Source organism: Scyliorhinus canicula, chromosome 7 (genome assembly GCF_902713615.1).
Source record: "Scyliorhinus canicula chromosome 7, sScyCan1.1, whole genome shotgun sequence".
NCBI classification, from domain to species: Eukaryota; Metazoa; Chordata; class Chondrichthyes; order Carcharhiniformes; family Scyliorhinidae; genus Scyliorhinus; species Scyliorhinus canicula.
The window spans coordinates 211,408,465-211,434,846 of record NC_052152.1 but is presented as its reverse complement, the minus strand read 5'-3'; the positions used below and the strand labels follow the sequence as shown (position 1 = coordinate 211,434,846).

Sequence of the window (26,382 nt, the reverse complement as noted above, 5' to 3'; positions counted from 1 at the left end):
ACTATGAGACCATTGTCAATTGTTGTAAAAACCCATTGGGTTCACTTAATGTCCTTTAGGGAGGAAATCTGCCGTCCTTACTCGGTCTGGTCTACATGTGACTCCAGACCCACAGCAATGGGGATGACTCATAACTGAAATGGCCGAGTGAGACACTCAGGTTGATGGGTAATAAATGTTGGCCTTGCTGACCACACCCTATGAATGAATAGAAAAAGGTCAAGAGCAGCAGATACCTGGGAACCTTGCCACCTGGAGGTTCCCCTCCCAGTCACTCACCACCCAGACTCGGAAATATATCGCCGTTCCTTCACTGTCGCTGAAACTCGCTCCCTAACAGCACAGTGGATGTACCTACACATCAGGGACTGCAGCGGTTCAAGAAGGCAGCTTACAACCACCTTCAGGAAAGCAACTAGGGTTGGGTAACAGCTAAAAATACCACATCCCATGAAAAAAAAATGGGGATTAGGAGGGAGAATGGAATTGAGCTCAAGGATCTTCATTGTGGAGGCTGCTTCATCACAGCTCCTGTTCTTATATTCTTAAGGAAGCTGTCACTTAAAGCTTGTTCTATTCTTGAAATGCAAGTGGTGAAGTTTATAACTGAATTTTAATCTTTTCACATTGAATATGATTAAATATAATAACGTGCCTGTGTTCACGAGGTAACGTTCCTGTGAAACTTTGCAAATGGCAATATCACAAACAATCGACCTCTTTTTCAAAGGGTTCGGCAAATTGTTGTGCAGTACCTGTATAAGCCAGAGGAGGGAGCCTCTGAACAGTACAGTACATTGGTGAAGGTTTCAAACTTGTTGGGGCCACATTTCAGCTCACAGAATAATAATTTGACCAAATGTCTCCTTTTGTGAGGGCCACGAAGAATCCAGCACGAGTTTGTAGAATGCAAGAAATAACTTTATTTACAATTACATACATATATATATATACACACAGCAGCAATACTCCACCACTGCTCTCTCCTCTCTAGCTGGTTCCAAACTGGCCAGCTCTATTTATGCCGGGAATCTGCTAATGATTTCTCCGCCCCCCTCATTGGGGAAGCTCATACTCCCTAAGGATTGTGGGATTGCCATTAGTCCCCAGCCAGTAGTAATCAGGCAGGTTATAATATCCCTGCCCTCCCCAAAGTCCAAGGAATCCACCGAAGACCCTGGCAAAGGAGGGCGTCGGACTCGTTTTACCGCAGGCCGAACACCATTTGCACGAGGCGCTGGATCGGGTGGCGTGTAACGAGATGGAGAATGGTGCTTCCGCAATGAACGGTGTAACAGTTGTACATCCACGGCCCGTGGGACTGAGGATTCCCCCTCTGAGGCGTCCTGTGTTTCCATCTCAGAGACGGAGTCCGCTGCCTCCGTCATCTCGGCGTCTCTATCTCCACGCGGTTCTGTCACGACCTGCGCAGGCTTTGAGTGAGGCACCAGAGGAAGATTGTGAGGAATACTTTCCATTGTGTCCGGTCTCTGTGGCTGTAGAAGTGAGCTCCGGGGGCGGGGAATCTTTGGAAGAAGTGGCCTTCTGGACCGAACGTGGTCTACATGCTTGCGCTGGAGACGACCCTGGGCTTCCATCTGGTAAGAGATAGGGCGCGTTTGGCGAAAGATTACGGGTGCGAAGTCTCCGGCCCATTAATAGTTCTGCGGGAGCTACCCCAGTCACCGCATGGGGGGTGGTCCTATATAAAAACAAAAAACGAGCCAGTCTCGTGTCCATCGACCCGGAAGACTGCTTCTTTCAGCCCCGTTTGAATGTCTGCACTGCGCGCTCCGCCAACCCATTTGAAGCCGGGTGGTAAGGGCAGTGCGGATATGGCGTATGCCGTTCATCTTCATGAACCTCGCAAACTCCTCACTTGTGAAAGGAGTGCCATTGTCCGTGACCAGCACCTCGGGGAGGCCATGCGTACTGAAAGACAAACGCATCTTCTCGATTGTTGCGCAGGACGTTGTGCCTACCATCTTATGTACCTCTAGCCATTTAGACTGAGCATCGATTAATAAAAGGAACATGGATCCTTGAAAAGGGCCGGCGAAATCCGCATGCAAGCGTGCCCAAGGCCACCCTGGCCATTCCCAGTGATGTAGGGGCGCGGCCGGCGGAAGCTTCTGATGCTCCTGGCAAATCGAGCAGCTTTTGGGCCCCCTTCTCAATGTCGGTGTCGAGGCCTGGCCACCAGACATAACTCCGGGCCAACATTTTCATTTTGGTCACACCTGGATGCCCATTGTGCAAGTCTCTCAGTATCAGCTCCTGTCCTTTTTCCGGGACAATCACACGCGTCCCCCACAAAAGGATGCCGTCTTCCACGCTGAATTCGGACAGCTTGGAGGAAAATGCCCGCAACTCGCCTGGGAGCTGTCTATGCTGCCCACCATACAGGACTATGTGCCCAACCTTTGACAGGACTGGCTCCGTCTGGGTCCACTCACGGATCTGTGATGCCGTGACAGGAAAGGTGTCCATAAAATTTAGGGTTGCAACCACCTCACCAGTCGTGGGGGTCAACATGGGGCCGGTCGACAAAGCCAATGGGCTCAGTGCGTCGGCATTCGCTATCTGGGTCCTTGGTTTATGCCCTCGAGAATACTTGTATGCAGCGAGCAACAAAGCCCAGCGCTGGATCCATGGAGAATCAATGGGCGGAATTGGCTTATCCTCTCAGAAAAGGCCAAGCAGAGGCTTACGATCGGTCACGCCAGTGAAATGGCGGCTGTCTTGTTATGCTCTAAGCGTAGCATAAGCGGCTTCCTTGTGGTGCACTTGACAAAGAAAGGTTCAGACGTGGAGATAACTTCAACACGTTTATTAAAACTATTTACATTTCTATTACTCGGGTTCAACACTACTGTTAATCCTATTATAGCTACTCAGACTGACTAACCAGTCTGCTACAATCCACGTGGTGGGAATGATATTGAATCAACCCTGTGTCTCTACTCACTGACTGTCTCCACTGGAAAGAGGCAGATCTTGTGTGTGGTGTCCTTTATATATGGGTTGGTGTAATGCCCTCCTGTGGTCATGTCACCTCCGTGTGTATCGTGAATGCCCATTGGTCGTGTCCTATCTACCTGTTCTATTGGTTGAGTGTCTGTGTGTCATGTCTCTGGTGCTCCCTCTAGTGTCTAACTAGTCTACATGTATTCACATTAACCCCTTGTGTATTTACAGTGATGCACATCACCACAGCGGCCATACACATACTGCTGGAAGCGTTTCACCATCAGGCCCTCCTTCTCGATCTGTGCGTACTTCTTTTCCGCTGCAGTCAGTGTGCGGGAGGCGAAAGCTATCGGCCGCTCGGCCCCGTTCTCCATCTTGTGGGACAGGACGGCCCCAATACCATACAGGGATGCATCACACGTGATGAACAAAGGCTTTCCAGGATCATAGTGGGTTAGTAACACAGATGACAACAATTGCTGTTTTATCCGCCGGAAAGCGGTTTCTTGCGGCTGACCCCAAACCCAGGTGTGATTCTTCTTTAACAGAAGGTGTAATAGGGTGGGCGTAGTTGCCAGATTGGGGAGGAACTTCCCGTAATAGTTTACGAGGCTGAGAAGAGAACGAAGATGCAAAGTGTCAGTCGAGGCAGGGGCCTGTTGAATCGCGAGCACCTTCTCTGCGATGGGGTGCAAACCTTCGCGGTCCACCCGATAACCCAGGTAGACTACTCCCTTCGCCTGAAAGACACTTTGTGCGACGTAAATGGACTCCGGCCTTTGAGAAGTGTCTAAGGACAGCCTGCAAATTTTCCAAATGTTCCTGCTCTGCGTCCCTGTAATCAAAGAGTCATCTAAGTAAACAGAGACACGCGGTAAACATCTCAAGATGCCCTCCATGAAAGATAGAGCAGACAGAGGATACTCCAAAAGGCAACCGTGTATATTCATACAGGCTCCGGTGTGTATTAATCGTTACATATGGCCGGGAGGCAGGGTCCAGCTCCAACTGTAGGTGGGCGTGACTCATATCTAATTTCATGAATGAGAGTCCGCCTGCAAGTTTCACGTAGAGATCCTCTATGCGAGGCATTGGGTATCGGTCGAGCCAGGAAGCCGTATTCACTGCAAGTTTATAGTCGCCGCACAAGCGAACTGTGGCATCTGGCTTCATTACAGGTACAATTGGTGCTGCCCAGTCAGCGAAACGGACAGGTCTGATAATACCCAAAGTCTCCAAACGAGTGAGCTCCCCTTCTACCTTCTCAAGCAAGGCGTAAGGCACCGGGCGCGCCTGGAAAGAGCGCGGCGTGGCTCCTGGATACGGCTGGGGCCCCTTTTATATTCCCCAAACCAGGCTGGACTACATCTGGGTACCGTCCTAGCACCTCCGCCAACCCTCCAGAACCATAAGTGGTGCAACCAGACCTGACCCAACAGGCTGGGTCCATGGCCGTGCACCACGATAAGTGGGAAACGCCCCTCCTGGCATCCATAAACAACAGGGGTCATTGTAGTTCCTGAAATGTCCAATGGTTCCCCCGTGTAGGTGGGCAACCTGGCCTGTGTGTCGGTTACGGTAAGGGTCTGTATGCCCAGCTTGATGCGGTTGAATGTCCTCTGGGCAATCACGGAGACCGCTGCGCCAGTGTCCAACTCCATCTCAAGCGGGTGACCATTGACCCGTACTGTCATCTTAATGGGGGCCACACGGGGAGCTGCCACACAATGCAGCTGCAGGCAGTCGTCCTCCGTCTCCACGTCCTCGGGAGTAGTCGCCGCAGGTTCATCCAAATGGAAGGTACGGCCCCTGGGCTGGCCCCAGTTTCGGTCGGAATGACGGCGCCTCTGGCGCCCCCAGGACAGGCGTCCGCGACGGGGTCGGCGCCCACAAGTCTGACACTGACATGGCTCCTCATCCATCGGTTCTGAAGAAAGCTCCCTTTGGGGACGAACGTCTGGCAGCCACTGGTTTCGATACGAACGCCGCACGGCCCAAGGTACGGCAGGGGTGCGGGGATACGCTTTTGGACGGAAGGGGTTGCGCCCCAAGGCATGCACCTCCATTCCCTGTAGCTCCTGCACTCCCCATTCTGCGCTCTCTTGGGACAATACTATTTGAATGGCCTGTTGAAAAGTCAAGGCCGGCTCAGCTGACAGCTTTCTCTGGGTGGCCGCATTGTTAATACCGCAAACCAAACGGTCGTGTAACATTTCTGACAAGGTCTCACCATAGTCACAGTACTTCGCAATCCTGCGTAGCCTGGATAGAAACTCAGCAAGGGATTCTCCTGGGGCCCTCTCAGTGGTATTAAACCGGTAACGCTGGACTATCGTGGATGGGGTTGGGTTAAAATGTTGCCCCACTAAAGTCACAAGTTCATCAAACGTCTTGGTGTCCGGCGCAGCTGGGTACTAAGGCTCCTAATCACCCCAAACGTATGCGGGCCGCAGGCGGTGAGCAAAATGACCACCTGGCGCTCGTGTTCGGTGATTTTGTTTTCCTGGAAATAATAACGCATCCGTTGTGCGTACAGGTTCCAACTTTCCTGCGCAGCGTTAAAGACATCCAAATGTCCATACAGAGGCATGGTGTAACAGAAAAAAAACTTCCAACCTGTATCCAACTAAAATCTAGGGAGGTGGCTTCAGCAGCGTAGACAGTTATCCACTTTAACCCTTGTCGCCAGTTTTTTGAGGGCCACGAAGAATCCAGCACAAGTTTGTAGAATACATGTACACATATATATAACAGCAGCAGTACTCCACCACTGCTCACTCCTCTCTCTAGCTGGTTCCACACTGGCCAGCTCTATTTATGCAGGTGACTGCTCATGATTTCTCTGCTCTCCTCATTGGGGCAGCTCATACTCACTAAGGATTGTGCGATTGCCATTTGTCCCCAGCCAGTAGTAAAGAGGCAGGTTATAACACCTCCATTGCCACATTCTTTTACAAGAATAGACCATAGGCAAGAAGATGAACCACTGTTGTGAAGCTTCTTTCCGCCTGGATCACTCATAATGAGCACTGGCCAAGAGCCCCAGGGAAAAGGAGATTAAACACAGATAAACAAACATCGCTCAGTGATGGACAATGCAGTGCACAATGTGTAAAGCGCGGAGAAGTGAAAACTAAAACAAGGAAGCCACTAAAGGCGGGACTTAGCTGTACTCAATACTGTCCAATACATAAAGCTGACCTTGTATTTGCCCATAGTTCGATCATCAACTTTATCTCCAAGTTCACCTTCATTGGCTTTACCTCGGAACAGCGGGAAGATATAGAGCCAGTCTTCAAAGTTATCGTATTGCTTTTCTAGCTCAGATTTGTAAATCTGCAGCAAAATAGAAGGAATTATTTACAGCTGTGAATGTTGTAATGAAGGAAATGAAGGAGAAATATCGGGAAAGTAGGACAAATCTCAAACGCGCAATAAAGAGGGCTAAAAGGGGTCATGAAATATCTTTGGCTAACAGGGTTAAGGAAAATTACAAAGCCTTTTATTCATATATAAGGAGCAAGAGGGTAACTAGAGAAAGGATTGGCCCACTCAAAGACAAAAGAGGGAATTTATGCGTGGAGTCAGAGGAAATGGGTGAGATTCTTAATGAGTACTTTACATCGGTATTCACCAAGGAGAGGGACATGATGGATGTTGAGGCTGGGATGGATGTTTAAATACTCTCGGTCAAGTCGTCATATGGAAGGGGGAAGGTTTGGGTATTCTAAAAGGCATTAAGTTGGACAGGTCCCCAGGACCGGATGGGATCTATCCCAGGTTACTGATGGAAGCGAGGGACAAAATAGCTGGGGCCTTAACAGACATCTTTGCAGCATCCTTGAGCACAGGTGAGGTCCTGGAGGACTGGAGAATTGCTAATGTTGTCCCTTTGTTTAAGAAGGGTAGCAGGGATAATCCAGGGAATTATAGACCTGTGAGCTTGACGTCAGTGGTAGGCAAACTGTTGGAGAAGATACTGAGGGATACGATCTATTCACATTTGGAAGAAAATAGACTTATCAGTGATAGGCAGCATGGTTTTATGCAGGGAAAGTCATGTCTTACAAACCTAATAGAATTCTTTGAGGAAGTGACAAAGTTAATTGATGAGGGAAGGGCAGTAGATGTCATATATATGGACTTCAGTAAGGCATTTGATAATGTTTTCTATGGCAGGCTGATGGAAAAAGTGAAGTCGTATGGGGTTCAGGGGGTACTAGCTAGATGGATAAAGAACTGGCTGGGCAACAGGAGACAGAGAGTAGTGGTGGAAGGGAGTGTCTCAAAATTGAGAAAGGTGACTAGTGATGTTCCACAGGGATCCGTGTTCGGACCACTGTTGTTTGTGATATACATTGTCATGTGAGAGTACCTTTAAGAAATGCATGTTTAAGCAATGTACCTTTAAGAAATTGAGCAGCTCATATTACTGAAGTGATGTCAGAGGGTGGGGGTAGTTGAGCTGAGCTCACGTACAAAAACTCTGCTTTGGGAGTTTTAGTTTCAGTTTGGAGGAAAAGAGTTTGGGTGTGTCTGTGTTTTGCAGTGAGCTGGATCTGCTGTGATCTCTGCCAAGAAAGACTATCTCTGAATCATTTGGGTGATTTAAACTCATAATAGTAATGTCTTTAACCTGATGTGTTTCTGTTTAAAGGTGTTAAGTCGTTTGGAGGTTTGAAGGAACATTTTGTGGGATTATTTAGTGTTGTATTATTTTCGGGGTTGTCTTTGGAGTAAGGGGTGGTAAATGACCCAATGTTTATTTAAAAAGGTTAAGTTGAATTCATGGATAAACATTGTTTTGTGTTTAAAACCCCATGTGTCCTTAATTGTAATACCACACCTGGAGACCAAGCCGTGTGCTTCAATACATAAGAACATTAGAACTAAGAGCAGGAGTAGGCCATCTGGCCCCTCGAGCCTGCTCCGCCATTCAATGAGATCATGGCTGATCTTTTGTGGACTCAGCTCCACTTTCCGGCCCGAACACCATAACCCTTAATCCCTTTATTCTACAAAAAATCATCTATCTTTATCTTAAAATCATTTAATGAAGGAGCTTCTACTGCTTCACATTAAAGGGAGAGGTTGGTTGAACTCCATGATACATTTTGGGGTTCTGAAAACGCCGCTCCCATAACAATATAAATGATCTGGACGAAGGTATAGGTTGTCTGATTAGCAAGTTTGCAGATGATACTAAGATTGGTGGAGTTGCAGATAGCGAGGAGGACTGTCAGAGAATACAGCAAAATATAGATAGATTGGAGAGTTGGGCAGAGAAATGGCAGATGGAGTTCAATCCAGGCAAATGCAAGGTGATGCATTTTGGAAGATCTAATTCAAGAGCGGACTATACGGTCAATGGAAGAGTCCTGGGGAAATTTGATGTACAGAGAGATCTGGGAGTTCAGGTCCATTGTACCCTGAAGGTGGCAATGCAGGTCGATAGAGTGGTCAAGAAGGCATACAGCATGCTTTCCTTCATCGGAAGGGGTATTGAGTACAAGAGTCGGCAGGTCATGTTACAGTTGTATAGGACTTTGGTTCGGCCACATTTGGAATACTGCGTGCAGTTCTGGTCGCCACATTACCAGAAGGATGTGGATGCTTTAGAGAGGGTGCAGAGGAGGTTCACCAGGATGTTGCCTGGTATGGAGGGTGCTGGCTATGAAGAAAGGTGGAGTAGATTAGGATTGTTTTTGTTGGAATGATGGAGGTTCGGGGGGACCTGATTAAGGTCTACAAAATTATGAGAGGTATGGATAGGGTGGATAGCAACAATCTTTTTCCAAGAGTGGGGGTGTCAATTACAAGGGGTCGCAATTTCAAAGTGAGAGGGGGAAAGTTTAAGGGAGATGTGCGTGGAAAGGTTTTTACGCAGAGGGTGGTGGGTACCTGGAACGCTTTGCCAGTGGAGGTGGTAGAGGTGGGCACGATAGCATCATTTAAGATGCATCTAGACAGATATATGAACGGGCAGGGAACAGGCGGAAGTAGATCCTTGGAAAATAGGCGACAGGTTTAGATAAAGGATCTGGATCGACGCAGGCTGGGAGGGCCGAAGGGCCTGTTCCTGTGCTGTAATTTTCTTTGTTCTTCTTTGAAAGCGGAGTTAAATCCTCAATGGGAAGGTGAAAACTCCAAGGTTGTGGTACATGTTGGTACCAAGGATATAGGAACAATGCAAGATGAAATCTTGCATCAAGAATTCAGGGAAGTAGGGAGTAGATTAAAAAGCAGGATCTCTAAGGTTGTAATCTCTGGATTACTCCTGGTGCCACATGCTCGCGAGGACAGAAATAGGAAAATAGGGGAGGTGAATGCGTGGCTCAAGAGTTGGTGTAGGAAGAAGGGTTTTAGATTCCTGGGTCATTGGGACCGTTTCTGCGGAAGGTGGGACCTGTGCAAGAGGCGCGGTCTGCACCTAAACCACATTGGGGCCAACACCCTTGCAGGTAGGTTAGCTAGTTCTGTTGGGAGGAGTTTAAACTAGTTTGGCAGGGGGAGGGGACACAGAGTATTCATAAAATAGAGATATATCATGTTATAGCAAAGGAAGCAAGTCAAAGTGAGTTCAGCTATGTGTAAATGTCAAGAGACTAAGAGGAGGCTGGATGGTCTTTAATGCCAGGAGTTTAATCGGTAAAACTGATGAGTTAAGGGCGTGGATTGACACATGGAATTGTGACTTTGCTGCCATCACAGAGACATGGTTAAGGGAAGGGCAGGACTGGAAACTCAAACATTCTGGGATATAGGATCTTTAGGCGAGACAGATCTTTCTGTCTCGCCTAAAGATCCTATATCCCAGAATGTTTGAGTTAAAAATGGAGGGGGTGTTGCACTATTAATTAAGGAATTAATTACTGCAATGAGGAGAGACAATATGTTGGAAAGGTCTTCAAACAAGGCTTTATGGGTAGAATTTAGGAATACAAAGGGGCAGCCACATGGGAATGTATTATAGGCCCCCAAAGAGTCAGTGGGAAATAGAGGAGCAGATATGTAGACAATTTACTGAGGTGTATAAGAATAATAATTGGGTAAATATACTCGGGATTTCAACTTCCCCAACATAAATTGGGATAGTCATAGTGTAAAGGGTTTAGAGGAGGAAAGGTACCCAGGGGAGTTTTTTGTATCAATATGTAGAAGGATCACAAGAGATGGAGCAGTGCTGGATCTGGGGAACGAAGCCAGACATGTGTTTAATGTGGCAGCGGGGGAGCATTTTAGTGATAGTGATCACAACACGGTACAGTTCAGGTTTGTTGTGGATGAGCAAAAAGATGACCTGCAAAAGATGGGTTTAGATTGGAGGAAGGCAAATTTTACCAAAATATGGCAGATCTGGCCAAAGTTGAGTGGGAACAGCTTCTTGCAGGAAAATCTACATCGGATCAGTGGAAGGCATTCAAAAAGGAAATGGGGAGATTACAGGTCCAACATGTTCCCTGTGGGGGGAAATGTAGGAGCAATAAGTTCAGGGAACCCTGGATGTCTTGGACAATCCAGGACTGGATAAGGAGGAAGGAAAGGCTTTGAGCAAGTCCAAAGGGAGAAATTCAACTGCGGCCCTAGAGGAATTTAGGAAGTGCGAGAGGAAACTTAAGGAAGCAATTAGAAGAGCAAAAAGGGGCATGAAAAAGGACTTGCAAATAAGGGGCGGGATTCTCCCCTACCCGGCGTGACGGGGGGTCCCGGCGTAGGGGAGTGGTGCCAACCACTCCGGGGTCGGGCCTCCCCAAAGGTGGGGAATTCTCCCCACCTTTGGGGAGGCCCGAGCCGGAGCGGTTGGCACCAGAAGACTGGCGCAAAAAACCGGCGCCCCGGCAGCGGGGCTGGCCGAAAGGCTTTCGCTGGTCGGCGCATGCGCGATATGGGTTTCTCTTCCGCTTCCGCCATGGCAGAGGCCGTGGTGGCCGCGGAGAGAAAGAGTGCACCCAGGGCACTGGCCCGGAGTCTGAGCGGGGGGCCCCGATCGCGGGCCTGGCCACCGTGGGGGCACCCCCCGGGGTCCGATCGCCCCCCGCCCCCCCCAGGACTCCGGAGACCCGGTCACGCCGCCGATCCCGTCGCCACCAGAGGTGGTTCAAACCTCGGCGGCGGGAGAGGCCTCCCAGCGGCGGGACTTCGGCCCATCACGGGCCGGAGAATCGCCGCATGGGCCTCGCCGATCGGAGTGGCGTGATTCCCGCCGCTGCCACCTCGCGGGTGGCGGAGAATCTCTGCCACGGCGGGGGCCGGGTTTTCGGCAGCCCCAGGCGATTCTTCGACCCTGCTGGGGGTCGGAGAATTTCGCCCAATAAGATTAGGGAGCATTCCAATATATCCTATAAATACATTAAGGGGAATAGGTTAACCAGGGAAAGAGTAGGGCCCATTAGGGACCAAGGGGGCAATCTGTGTGAAGCCATAGGACATTGCTAGGGTGTTAAATGAATACTTCTCATTGGTCTTCACTCAGGAGAAGGACAATTTAGGTACAGAATTCAGGAAATGGGACTGTGAGGACCTTTAGCTTTAGTTTGACATAGGAAGTGAGGAGGTATTGAAGACTTTGATGGGCTTAAAAACAGACAAATCCCGAGGACCAGATGAATTACATCCCAGGCTGCTGTGGGAGGTGAGGCAGGAAATAGCCGGGTCTCTAATGCAAGTTTTTAATTCCTCTCTGGCCATGGAGGAAGTGCCAGAGGCCCGGAGAACAGCTAATGTTGCCCCACTTTTCAAGAAGGGTGATAGAGATAAACCTGGGAATAGTCTCACATCAGTGGCAGGGAAACTATTGGAGGAAATTCTGAAGGAGAAAATGTATTTCCCCTTGGAAAGGCGAGGGTTGATTAGGGATAGTCAGCATGGCTTTGTCAGAGGGAGGTCATGCTTCACACATTTGATAGAATGTTTTGATAAAGTGACCAAGTGTGGATGAAGGAAGTACAGTTGATGCAGATTATATGGATTTTAACAAAACCTTTGACAAGATCCCACATGGAAGACTGATTGAGACGGTTGAAACACCTGGAATTCAAGTAAACTTGTCGAGGTGGATCCAAAACTGGCTCAGTAACAGGACACAAAGGGTGGTGATAGAAGCTGTTTGAGTAAAGGGAGGCCGGTGTACCACAGAGTTCAGGGCTGGGTCTCTTATTAGTTGTCTAAATGATATAGACGGGAATGTGGGGGGAATGTTAAGTAAGTTTGCACATGACACCAAGATTGGTAGGGTGGTTAACAGTGAAGAATAGGGTTGTAGGTTACAGGAAGGTATAGATGGGTTGGTCAGATGGGCAGAGCAATGAAAGATGATATATAAGCCTGATCAGAGTGAGGTGATGCACTTTAGAAGAAGAAACAGGACAAAGGAGTATGTAATGAACGGCAGAACACTAGGAAGCTCAGAGGAACAGATAGATCTTGGGGTACTTGCTCACAGATCCCTGAAGGCAGCAGAGTAGGTGAATAGGGTCGTTAAGAAGGACACTTGCCTTTATTAGTCATAGCATTGAATATAAGCGCAATGAGTTTATGTTGGAGCTGTACAGAACGTTGGTTAGACCACAGCTGGTGTACTATGTCCAGTTCTGGTCACCTCACTATATGAAAGGTGATTGCACTGGACGGGGTGCAGAGGAGATTCACCAGGACGTTGTTTGGGATGGAGTATCTGAGCTATAAGGAGAGACTGGATCGGCTGGGATTGTTTTCTTTGGAGCAGAGAAGGCTGAGGGGGGTATGATTGAGGTGCATAAGATTATGAGGCATTTAGACAGGGTAAATAGGAAGCAGCTGTTCCTCTTGGTGGTAGGGATGGTAGCACAGTGGTTAGCACTGGGAGATAGAGCAGATATGCAGCCAGATCTTGGAAATATGCATAAACAATAGGGTTGTTGTGGTGGGAGATTTTAACTTTCCCCATATTAGTAATAATAATAATCTTTATCGTCACAAGAAGGCTTACATTAACACTGCAATAAAGTTACTGTGAAAAGCCCCTAGTCAGCACATTCCGGCGCCTGTTCGGGTACACTGAAGGGAGAATTCAGAATGTCCAAATTACCTAACAGCACGTCTTTCGGGACTTGTGGGAGGAAACCGGAGCACCCAGAGGAAACCTACGCAGACACGGGGCCTTGACAGTAATCTTTGTATTCTCATTGGCTACAGGTGTAGCTCCAGAGGACTGGAGAGTAGCCAATGTTGTTCCATTGTTTAAGAAGGGCAGCAGGGATAATCCAGGAAATTATAGGCCGGTGAGCCTTACGTCAGTGGTAGGGAAATTATTGAAAAAGATTCTTAGAGATTGAATTTACTCACATCTGGAAACAAATGGACTTATTAGTGATGGACAGCATAGTTTTGTGAAGGGGAGGTCGTGCCTCACTAATTTGATCGAGTTTTCGAGTAAATGACAAACATGATAATAATAATCATCATAATAATAATAATCTTTATTAATATCACAAGTAAACTTATATTAACACTGCAATGAAGTTACTGTGAAAAGCCCCTAGTCGCCACATTCCGGCGCCTGTTCGGGTACACTGAGGGAGAATTCAGAATGTCGAAATTACCTAACAGCACATCTTTCGGAACTTGTGGGAGGAAACCGGAGCACCCGGTGGAAACCCACGCAGACACGGGGGAACATGCAGACTCCACACAGTGACCCAGCCGGGAATCGAACCTGGGACCCTGATATTAATGAAGATGATTATTATTGATTATTAAGGGTAAATCACAAGGAAGCATAGATTTAGGGTGAGGGGCAGAGGATTCCGAGGGGATTAGAGAATTTATTTTCACTCAGATGGTGGTGGGAATCGGAAATGCGCAGCCTGGGAAGGTTGTGGAGGCTGGAAAACTCACAACCTTTTAAAAGCACTTGGATGGGCACTTGAAACACCATCACATTCAAGGATAGGGGGCACGTTCTGGTAAATAGGATTAGTGCGAGATTAGGGGTAGTTACTATTGGTACAGACTTGATGGTCCGAAGGGCCTTTTCTGTGCGATATGAAACTATGACTCTAAATACAAAATGTCTTGGTCTTGGTTTTGATTAAACTGAGTTGATTAATAATCAAAAGATTATAGTCAGTGAAAAATATTGGGATCGAGACAAAAAATGTTAAAAAGACAAGTTTAAAAACTTTGTGCCTTAACGCGAAGAGCATTCGTAATAAAGCCGATGAACTAATCATTCAAATAGGCATAAACGGGTATGATATAATCGGGATTAAGCAGACATGGCTGCAGGGTGACCAGCGAAGGGAACTGAATGTCCAGGGGTATCCAGTATTTGGGAAGGACAGATAAAAAGGAAAAGGTGATGAAGTGGCATTTCTCGTTAAAGAGGAAATTAACACACTAGTGAGAAAGGATATTAGCTCCGACAATGCGGAATCTGTAGGGATGGAGCTGAGAAACAGCAAGGGGCAAAAATCATTAGTGGGCATCGTATATAGACCCCCAAACTGCAGTGGTGATGTTGGGAATGGCAATAAACAGGAAATAAGAGATAAGTTCATAAAATATAGGAGCAGAATTAGGCCATTTAACCAATCGAGTCTGCCATTCGATCATGGCTGATCTCATCTTGGTCTCAATTCCACCATCCTGCCTCTTCTCCATAACCCTTTAACCCATTACCAATTAAAATCTGTCTGGTGGGGCGGCATGTGGCGCAGTAGTTAGTATTGGGATTGTGGCGCTGAGGACCCGGATTCGAATCCCGGCCCTGGGTAACTGTCCGTGTGGAGATTGCACATTCTCCCCATGTCTGCGTGGGTTTCACCCCCACAACCCAAAGATGTGCTGGCTGGGTGGATTGGCCACGCTAAATTGCCCCTTAATTGGAAAAAGGAAAAATAATTGGCCACTTTAAATTTAAAAAAAAAAATCTGTCTAACTCCACCTTACATTTACTCACTGTCCCAGCATCCACCACACTCTGGGGTAGCGAATTCCACAGAATCACAAACCTTTGGGAGAAGTAATTTCTCCTCAACTCTGTTTTAAATTTCTACCCCTTATCCTAAGACTATGATCTCTCGTTCTAGAATACCCCACAAGAGGAAGCATCAGCTCCACGTCTACTTTATCCATGCCTTTTATCATCTTGTATACCTCAATTAGATCGCCCCTCATTTTGTATAGGTGTAAAAGTAACAGGGTTGTTGTGGTAGGGGATTTTAACTTCCCCTATATTGACTGGGACTCACTTCGTGCTCAGAGTTTGGACGGGGCAGAGTTTGTAAGGTGTATCCAGGAAGACTTCTTGATGCATTATGTAGATAGTCCAACTCGGGAAGGGGCAGTACTGGAGCTGGTATTGGGGAATGAGCCTGGACAGGTGGTTGAGGTTTCAGTCGGGGAACATTTCGGGAGTAGTGACCACAATTCTGTACGTTTTAGGGCAAGGATGAGGGTACCCCTCGCATTAAGGGGCTAAACTGGGGAAAGACAAATTACGATAACATTAGACAGGAATTAAGAATTTGGATTGGGTAAATCAACATCAGATACATGGGAGTCTTTCAAGCGACAGTTGATTAGGATTCAGGAAAGTCATGTTCCTGAGGGAATGAAGGATAAGTATGGGAAGTTTAGGGAGCCTTGGATAACAAGAGATATTGTAACCTCGTCAAAAGCACGGAGGGATTATTGGGTTACAGGGATAGGGTGGAAGTGAGGGCTTAAGTGGGTTGGTGCAGACTCGATGGGCCGAATGGCCTCCCTCTGCACTGTATGTTCTATGACCCCTCCTACCCCTCCTAATTTTCCGCTTCAGTACCTTCCTACTTTCTTCATATTCCTCAAGGTTTTCCACTGTCCCCACCCTTCTGGATCGTACAAAAACCTTATTTTTCTTTTTGACGTGCAGCATGGTAGCATAGTAGTTAGCACAATTGCTTCACAGCTCCAGGGTCCCAAGTTTGATTCTAGGCTTGGGTCACTGTCTGTGCGGAGTCTGCACATTCTCTCCGTGTCTGCGTGGGTTACCTCCGGGTGCTCCGTTTCCTCCCACAGTCCAAAGATGTGCGGGTTAGGTGGATTGGCCACGCTAAATTGCCCTTAGTGTTGGGTGGGGTTACTGGGTTATGGGGATAGGGTGGAGGTGTGGGCTTGGGTAGGGTGCTCTTTCCAAGAGCCGGTGCAGACTCAATGGGCCGAATGGCCTCTTTATGCACTATAAATTCTATGAATCTATTAAATGACCACATTGCATCAGTATTCACCAAAGAAAGGGACTTTGTGCAAGGTGATTCTTGGGTAGGATGTGTGGACAGTCTGGGTCATGTTGATATTGAAAAAGAGGGGGTATTGGGTCTTTTAAAAGATATTAAGGTAGATAAATCTCCTGGGCTGGATGGGATTTACCCCAGAAGCAAGGGAGGAAATTTCTGGGGCCTTGACTGACATATTTGTATCCTTATTGGCTACAGGTGAGATCCCAGAGGACTGGAGAATAGCTAATGTGGTACCGCTGTTTAAGAAAGGTAGCAGGGATAATCCTGGAAACTATAGGCCAGTAAGCCTCATGTCGATACTGGGTAAATTATTGGAGAGAATTCTCACACAGGATTGATACCCATTTTGAAACAAATGGATGCATTAGCGATAGAAAGCATAGTTTTGTGAAGGGGAGGTCGTGCCTCACTAACTTGATCGAGTTTTTTGAGGAGATGACAAAGATGATTGATGAGGGGAGGGTGGTGGATGTTGTTTACATGGATTTCAGTAAAGCCTTTGACAAGGTGCCCCATGGCAGAATGGTGCAGAGGTGAATCACACGGGATCAGAGGTGAGGTGGGAAGATGGATACAGAACTGGCTCAGTCACAGAGGCAAAGGGTAGCAGTAGAAGGGTGTTTTTCTGAATGGAAGGTTGTGACAAGAGGTATTCCACAGGGATCTGTGCTTGAGCCTCTGTTATTTGTTGTATACATAAGCAATTTGGAGGAAAATGCAGCTGATCTGATTAGTAAGTTTGCAGGTGACACCAAGGTTGGTGGATTGGCAGATAGTGTTAAGGATTGTCAGAGGATACAGCAGGACTTAGATAATAACAATAATAATAACCTTTTATTGTCAGGTTGGAGACTTGGGCAGAGAAATGGCAAATGGAGTTTAATCCGGACAAATGTGAGGTAATGCATTTTGGTAGGTCTAACATAGAGGGGAAATATACTGTAAATGGTAAAACTCTTGGGAATATAGAAAGTCAGAGAGATCTGGAAGTGCATGTCCACAGATCTTTGAAGATGGCAACACAAGTGGAGAAGGTAGTCAAGAAAGCATACGGAATGCTTGCCTTGATTGGACGGGGCATCGAGTATAAAAACTGGCAAGTCATGCTACAGTTGTCTAGAACCTTGGTAAGGCAGCACGTGGAATATTGCGCACAATTCTGGTCGCCACACTACCAGAAGGGTGTGGAGGTGTTGGAGAGGGTGCAGAGGAGGTTTACCAGGATGTTGCTTGGCCTGGAGGGTGTTAGCTATGCGGAGGGGCTGAACAGACTCGGACTGTTTTCATTGGAAAGACGGAGGTTGAGCGGTGACCTGATAGAGGTCTTCAGGATTATGAGGGGCATGGATAGAGTGGATGGGTAGGCACTCTTTCCCAGGGTGGAGGTGTCAGTCACCAGGGGGCATAGGTTTAAGATCCGTGGGGCAAAGTTTAGAGGAACTGTGCGAGGCAGGTTTTTTATGCAGAGGGTGGTGAGTGCCTGGAATGCGTTGCCAGGGGAGGTTGTGGAAGCAGATACATTAACGGCGTTCAAAAGGCATCTTGACAAACACATGGATAGGATGGGTATATAGGGATACGGCACAAGGAAGTGCTGAGGGTTAGAACAAAGAACAAAGAAAAGTACGGAACAGGAACGGGCCCTTCGGCCCTCCAAGCCTGTGCCGACCATACTGCCCGCCTAAACTAAAATCTTCTACATTTCCTGGGTCCGCATCCCTCTATTCCCATCCTATTCATGTATTTGTCAAGATTCCGCTTAAATGTCACTATCGTCCCTGCTTCCACCACCTCCTCCGGCAGCGAGTTCCAGGCACCCACCACCCTCTGTGTAAAAAACTTGCCTCGTACATCTACTCTAAAACTTGCCCCTCGCACCTTAAACCTATGCCCCCTAGTAATTGACCCCTCTACCCTGGGGAAAAGCCTCTGACTATCCACTCTGTCTATGCCCCTCATAATTTTGTAGACCTCTATCAGGTCGCCCCTCAACCTCCGTCGTTTCAGTGAGAACAAACCGAGTTTATTCAACCGCTCCTCATAACTAAAGCCCTCTATATCAGGCAACATCCTGGTAAATCTCTTCTGCACCCTCTCTAAAGCCTCCACATCCTTCTGGTAGTGTGGCGACCAGAATTGAACACTATACTCAAGTGTGGCTTAACTAAGATTCTATACAGCTGCAACATGACTTGCCAATTCTTATACTCAATGCCCCAGCCAATGAAGGCAAGCATGCTGTATGCCTTCTTGACTACCTTCTCCACCTGTGTTGCCCCTTTCAGTGACCTGGGGACCTGTACACCTAGATCTCTCTGACTGTCAATACTCTTGAGGGTTCTACCATTCACTGTTTATTCCCTACCTGTATTAGACCTTCCAAAATACATTACCTCACATTTGTCTGGATTAAACTCCATCTGCCATCTCTCTGCCCAAGTCTCCAAATGATCTAAATCCTGCTGTATCCTCTGAAAGACCTCATCGCTATCCGCAATTCCACCAACCTTTGTGTCATCTGCAAACTTACTAATCAGACCAGTTACATTTTCCTCCAAATCATTTATATATACTATGAACAGCAAAGGTCCCAGCACTGATCCCTGCAGAACACCACTAGTCACAGCCCTCCAATTAGAAAAGCACCCTTCCATTGCTACTCTCTGCCTTCTATGACCTAGCCAGTTCTGTATCCACCTTGCCAGCTCACCCCTGATCCCGTGTGACTTCACCTTTTGTACCAGTCTACCATGAGGAACCTTTTCAAAGGCCTTACTGAAGTCCATATTGACAACATCCACTGCCCTACCTGCATCAATCATCTTTGTGACCTCTTCGAAAAGCTCTATCAAGTTAGTGAGACACGACCTCCCCTTCACAAAACCATGCTGCCTCCAACTAATACGTCCATTTGCTTCCAAATGGGAGTAGATCCTATCTCGAAGAATTCTGTCCAGTAATTTCCCTACCACTGACGTAAGGCTCAGCTGCCGGTAGTCCCCTGGATTATCCTTGCTACCCTTCTTAAACAAAAGAACAACATTGGCTATTCTTCAGTCCTCCGGGACATCACCTGAAGACAGTGAGGATCCAAAGATTTCTGTCAAGGCCTCAGCAATTTCCTCTCTCGCCTCCTTCAGTATTCTGGGGTAAATCCCACCAGGCCCTGGGGACTTATCTACCTTAATATTTTTCAAGACGTCCAACACCTTGTCTTTTTGGATCTCAATGTGACCCAGGCTATCTACACACCCTTCTCCAGACTCAACATCCACCAATTCCTTCTCTTTGGTGAATACTGATGCAAAGTATTCATTTAGTACCTCGCCCATTTCCTCTGGCTCCACACATAGATTCCCTCCCCTGTCCTTCAGTGGGCCCACCCTTTCCCTGGCTACCCTCCTGCTTTTCATGTACGTGTAAAAAGCCTTGGGATTTTCCTTTGGCAAAGGTTGGTATCACGACCGGTACAGGGTTGGAGGGCTGAAGGGCCTGTCCCTGTGCTGTATTGTTCTTTGTTCTTTGTTTGTAATACAGCTGCAAGGGACTCAGGAGAAACAATCTCCACCTTCATTACAAAACTTCGCTTGGGAGTTCGACATGGTGCTCAGCGATATGCTGCAGGACTGTTTAGTATGCGGTAACAAAAAGTTTGCAAACGAAGCTTCTAACTGAAATGAAGATTATCTTAGACAAGGCGATCAAAATAGCTCAGTCAACCAAATGTGCCGAGAGCGGGGAATCAGAGTGAATGAGAGCTGCAAAGCCTGCAATGGGGCAAGGTGAGCTAGCTGGGGGAGGGCGGGGGGGGGGGGGGGGGGGGGGGGGATATAGCAGCAAGACAAGTTATGACTCCAGTGAACAAAGTAGAGAGGAATTCAGATGAAGAACCTGAAGCATACAGGTTAAACGTGGTGAATGTGAATAAAACAGCCCCAGTTCAGGTAGTCCTCACGGTAAGGGGAGACCCCTAATGAAGGATGACACTGGGGTGCTGACCATGGTTGTGGGGGAACAAACATTCAAATATATTTGAGAAATAGTGCAGCCTTTGAACCTAAGTAGTACAACGGGCAAGTTGGAGACGTATACATGGGAAATCCTGAAAACCCTGAGGTTAACCATGACGCCAGCAAAAGGATTCCCAGCTACCTTGGTCGCTGCTAAGGGACATCAGCCAAAGCTAATAGGATGAGATTGGCTAAGCCAGACTTCTGGTGGTGTTATGCAAGGGGCATGTTGTGCACCAGGTGACTCCCGCTGGGATACTGCACTTTTCCTGTCGGTTCCAGGGGGGATTTGCCTTTAAAAAAACACCGAATGAATGGGATGAGGATCCTATATCGGTCGAATGCCCAGAACAGTTAGGGGGAAAAATGCAAACAGCAGAGGTTCGTTGACGAAGTCAGAGGCCTCTCCGAGCTTGTCAGCAGAAAGATTGGAGGAGGCAGCCTCTGGAACTCCGCCCGCTCCATTAACGGCCGAGATGCTTTCGAGCTCTTTGGCAAAAGGATTCGATAAGCACTAACTGGTTTTGTTGGAGGACCTCCACAAATCAATGAAGGAGGCCTTGGCCCCCATCCGAGTGGCTCCGGAGATGACCAACAAAACTCTGAAGGCCCATGGAGTCACAATAAAGGACACGGAAAAGGCCCTTTCAAGCCACAGTGATCGGATTGGCAGACTGGAAGCGGAGATATCTCTCGTGATGGATGCGCCAAGGTGATTTCGAGAATCAGTCTAGGAAGCAAAATGTTTGAATTGTGGGGCTGCCAGAGGGGATGGAATAATAATCTTTAGTATTGTCACAAGTAGGTCCCTGGTGCTGTGGAGCAACAGTGCTAACCACTGTGTTACTGTGCTGCCCATACAACACTCTGGACTTGTGCACGGTCAATTCCAGCCTCGCTTGACCCGGAGTTGCAACACAAGTGAAATTAGAACAGAAAATACTGGACAATCTCAGCATCTGTGGCGAGAGAAGGAGGTAACGTTTCCAGTCTAGATGACTCTTTGTCAAAGCTGAAGAGTTTCAGCTATTAAGAGAGGCTGGCTAGGCTGGGATTGTTTTCCTTCGAGCAGAGAAGGCTGAATGGGGAGCCTCATCAAGGTGCTCAGAATTATGAGGGATATAGGGAGGGTGGATAGGAAGAAACTTCTCCCCTTAGTTGAGGGGTCATAGATTTAAAGTAAGGAGCAGGAGATTTAGAGGGGATTTATGGAAAAACTTTTTCATCCAGAGGGTGATGAGAATCTGGAACTCACTACCTGAAAGGGTGGTAGTGGCGGGAAATCTTACAACATTTGAAAATATTGGACTTCCGATTGAGGTGATGTGGAGCTAAGCTGCACGTTCGGTGGCTCCCGCTTTTCTCGGTCTTTTGGGCTCTTTTAAGGGCCCGTAGCAGCGCTGGCTGGACCTTTTCCGGTGTGGGAACACATCTGCTGCGATCATCTGCCGGTGGATGGACTGGACCAGGAGCGGAGCGGTCAAAAAACCGGCTTCGAGCAGAGAAAGGTGCAAGGCATGAAAAACAAGATGGCGGCGGGCGGGGAACCGGCAGCGTGGTAGCAGTGGGCGCGGGAGCAGCAGGAGCTGCTTCAGAGAGCTGAAGGCTGAGATCCTGGAACCTTTTAAGGCCTTGCTGGACAAGCTCATGGCGACTCAGACGGCTCAGGGCACAGAGATCCACGAGTTACGGCAGAAGGCCTCGGAGAACGAGGATGAAATCCTAGGCCTGGCAGTGAAGGTGGAGTCGTACGAGGCGCTTCACAAGAAATGGCAAGCGAGGGTGGAGGAAGTGGAGAACCGCTCCCGGTGGAAGAACTTGCGGAGCCCCTCCCGGAGGAAGCCCCTCCTGGAGGGGCTGGAAGGTTCGGACTTGGGGGCCTATGTGGCCTTGATGCTGAACTCGCTAATGGGTGCGGGGTCCTTCCAAGGGCCTTTGGAGCTGGAGGGTGCCCATCGAGTGTTGCTGAGGAAGCCCAGGCCGAACGAGCCACCAAGGGCGGTGCTGGTTCGTTTTCACCGCTTCGTCGACCGTGGATGTGTGCTGAGATGGGCAAAAAAGGAGAGGAGTAGCAAGTGGGAGAATGCAGAGATCCGGATTTATCAGGACTGGAGTGCGGAGGTGGCGAAGAGAAGAGCTGGTTTTAACCGGGCGAAGGCAGTGCTCCACGAGAAAGGGGTGAAGTTTGCTACAGCCGGCGCGCCTCTGGGTCACTTATAAAGACCGCCAACTCTACTTTGACTCCCCGGAAGATGCCTGGGCCTTCGTCCAGGTAGAGAAGCTGGACTCGAACTGAGAACTGGGGGAGCTGAGGACTGATGTATACTGTCCGGAGGCATTGTCCTCCCTGGTAACTTTCTTTTTTCTTTTTTTGTGGGTTCCTTTTTGTTTTTTCGCTTTTTGGGGCTTTTTAACTATTTATTTTGGTGCCTTGGGGTTTTTTTTTCACTGGTGGAGGGCTGGGGAGCTGTATCACGGGCCGTTGGGTTGCGCGCTCTTCTCTTTCCTGCGTTTTGGGTCGGGGGGCAGGGTTCTAGATGGAAGCGCGGGCTTTTTCCTCTGCGCTGGAGGTGGAGTGGGAGGGGCCATCACCGGGCGGGGGGAGTGGTGGTTGTGTTGCACCGGGGGGGTCGTCGTGGTGGCGGGAGCAGCCAGGGTCAGCAGGAGTCGGCTGACTTACGGAAGTGCGATGGAAGGGATAACGCAGCTGAGGGGGGGGGGCCCTAGCTAAGGGGGGCGGGGGGGCTGCTGGGGGGGGGGGGGGGGGGTGGAATAGGGGGGAGGCACCGGGTTGCTGCTGAAAGGGCTGAAGGGGAACTGTTGGAGATGGGGAGGGGGGGTTGGGAAGGGGATCTGCCACAGTGGGGAACGGGCCTGGGGGGTACTGCGGGCACGTGGTGGTCCGAGGGAGAGCTATGGCTGACCGGCGCAGAGGGAGGGGGAAACCCCCCCCCCCCGATTCGGCTGGTCACATGGAATGTAAGGGGGCTGAATGGATCGAAGAAGCGGGCCCGGGTGATGGCGCACTTGAAGGGGCTGGGGGCGGATGGAGCTATGCTCCAGGAGACGCACCTTAAGGTGGCAGATCAGGTGAGGCTGAGAAGAGGGTGGGTTGGACAAGTGTTCCACTCGGGGCTAGATGCGAGGAAAGAGCTTGTCGTTTGTGGCGTCGAGTGTGGTGGCAGATAGCTGTGGCAGATACGTAATTGTGAGTGGTAGGCTTCAAGGGGAGCGGGTGGTACTGGTCAATGTGTCGCCCCTAATTGGGACGATGCAGGCTTCATGCGGCGTATGCTGAGCCGGATTCCAGACCTGGAGACGGGGGCTTTGATATTGGGCAGAGATTTTAATACCGTGCTGGACCCGGCTCTGGATCGTTAGAGGTCCAAAACGGGTAAGAGGCCGGCGACGGCCACAGCGCTGAGGGGGTTCATGGACCAGATGGGAGGGGTGGACCCTTGGAGGTTTTTGAGGCCGGGAGGTAGGGAGTTCTCGTTTTTCTCCCACGTGCACAAGGCTTATTCCCGGATCTACTTTTTTGTCCTCAGCAGGGCGCTGATCCCGAGGGTGGTAGGGGCGGAGTACTCGGCGATAGTCATATCAGACCACGCTCCGCATTCGGTAGACCTGGAGCTGGGGGAGGGGAAGGATCAGCGCCCGCTGTGGAGGTTAGATGTGGGGCTTCTGTCGGAGGAGGAAGTATGTGGGCGGGTCCGGAGGTGTATAGAGAAGTATTTGGAAGCTAATGACAATGGGGAGGTGCAGGTGGGGGTGGTCTGGGAGGCGTTGAAGGCGGTGGTTAGAGGGGAGCTGATATCTATTAGGGCAACAGGGAGAGGGGGAGAAAAATGAGAGGGAGAGGTTAGTGGAAGAAATGGTAAGGGTGGACAGGAGGTATGCGGATGTCCCGGAAGAGGGGCTTTTGAGGAAGCGTCGTAGTCTCCAAGCGGAGTTTGACATATTGACCACCCGGAAGGCGGAGGCGCAGTGCAGGAGGGCGCAGGGGGCTGTATATGAGTGTGGAGAGAAGGCAAGCTGGATGCTGGCCCACCAGCTCCGGAAGCGGGCGGCAGCGAGAGAGAAAGGGGGAGTTAGAGATGTAGGAGGGAATCTGGTGTGGAGTGCAAGAGGCATCAATGGGGTGTTTTATGTGGAGCTGTACCGGTCGGTGCCCCCTGGGGAAGAGGGTGGGATGGACTGCTTTTTGGATAAGCTGGAGTTCCCGAGAGTGGGGGAGGAGCAGGTGGAGGGTCTGGGGGCCGTTCCGGGGAAATTTGCATACGTGCAGTGCGGTCAGCGTAATTTGAAGGTGTACCTGTGCAAGAGACCCGAGGTGTTCAAGTGAAGGCAAGCATCCAGCAGAGGGCAGTAGAGCGGAGCTACTGATTGGCTGTTCCGGGGAAATTTGCATACGTTCAGTGCGGTCAGCATAATTTGAAGGTGGTTTGTGGCGGGGCTGTTGTCAAGTGACAGTTAAACCCAAAACACTTCCTCAATGTTTCCCCCCGTACCCCCTCCTCTAACCAAAAAAAAACAACCGCGGTCGTTGGGAAGCGGGAGCGGCCTCCGGATTTTCGGCAGGGGCCTGTCGTGAAGGTGAGTACCTGTATACAAGTCGGCCGGTTGCTAAATCCGAGACACTACACTTGCAGTGTCCCCCACCCTTCCACCCCCTCTAACCTAAGGGGTTGAGGGAATATCAGGTAAGCTCTTCCTTTCTTTTTCTTGTTATTTATCTAGAGGGGATGGCAGGGAAGGCAGTACAATGCTCCTCCTGCAGAATGTTTGAGGTGAGGGATGTTGTCAGTGTCCCTGCTGATTTCATCTGTGGGAAGTGCACCCAACTCCAGCTCCTCAAAAACCGTGTTAGGGAACTGGAGCTGGATGAACTTCGGATCATTCGGGAGGCAGAGGTGGTCATAGATAGAAGCTTCAGGGAGGTAGTTACACCAAAGAATAAAGATAGATGGGTGATGGTGAGAGGGGCTGGGGGGAAGCAGTCAGTACAGGGATCCCCTGTGGTCGTTCCCCTTAGTAAAAGGTATACCGCTTTGGACACTGTTGGGGGGGGGGGGGACTTACCAGGGGTCAGCCATGGGGTACAGGTCTCTGGCACAGAGTCTGTCCCTGTTGCTCAGAAGGGAAGGGGGCGAGGAGAAGAACATTAGTCATTGGAGACTCCATAGTTAGGGGGACAGATAGGAGATTCTGTGGGAACGAGAGAGACTAGCGGTTGGTGTGTTGCCTCCCAGGTGCCAGGGTCCGTGATGTCTCGGATCGTGTTTTCGGGATCCTTAAGGGGGAGGGGGAGCAGCCCCAAGTCGTAGTCCACATAGGTACCAACGACATAGGTAGGAAAAGGGATTGGGATGTAAGGCAGGAATTCAGGGAGCTAGGGTGGAAACTTAGATCCAGGACAAACAGAGTTATTATCTCTGGGTTGTTACCCGTGCCACGTGCTAGCGAGACGAGGAATAGGGACAGAGAGCAGTTGAACACGTGGCTGCAGGGATGGTGCAGGAGGGAGGGTTTCAGATTCCTGGATAATTGGGGCTCATTCTGGGGTAGGTGGGACCTCTGCAAACTGGATGGTCTACACCTGGACCAGAGGGGTACTAATATCCTGGGGGGGGGAGGTTTGCTAATGCTCTTCGGGAGGGTTTAAACTAGTTCAGCAGGGGGTTGGGAACCTGAATTGTAGCTCCAGTACACAAGAAGCTGAGAGTAGTGAGGTCATGGGTAAGGTTTCAAAGATTCAGGAGTGTACCGGCAGGAAGGAAGGTGGTTTAAAGTGCGTCTACTTCAATGCCAGGAGCATCCGGAATAAAGTGGGTGAGCTTGCGGCATGGGTTGGTACCTGGGACTTCGATGTTGTGGCCATTTTGGAGACATGGATAGAGAAGGGCGAGGAATGGTTGTTGCAGGTGCCGGGGTTTAGATATTTCAGTAAGCTCAGGGAAGGTAGTAAGAGAGGGGGAGGGGTGGCATTGTTAGTCAAGGACAGTATTACGGTGGCTGAGAGGACATTTGATGAGGACTCGAATACTGAGGCAGTATGGGCTGAGTTAAGAAACAGGAAAGGAGAGGTCACCCTGTTAGGGCTTTTCTATAGGCCTCCGAAAAGTTCCAGAGATGTAGAGGAA

At 49.2% G+C, this 26,382-nt stretch overlaps 1 protein-coding gene across 1 annotated transcript in view; it reads right to left on the bottom strand.

Annotated features, from left to right (window-relative positions):
- The window catches only part of LOC119969776 (fer-1-like protein 4), a 427,310-nt gene that overhangs the window by 76,939 nt on the left and 323,989 nt on the right, over nt 1-26,382 (bottom strand). Inside the window, 1 exon segment of the mRNA XM_038803853.1 lies at nt 6,172-6,306. Coding sequence (XP_038659781.1) covers nt 6,172-6,306 — 135 coding nt within the window.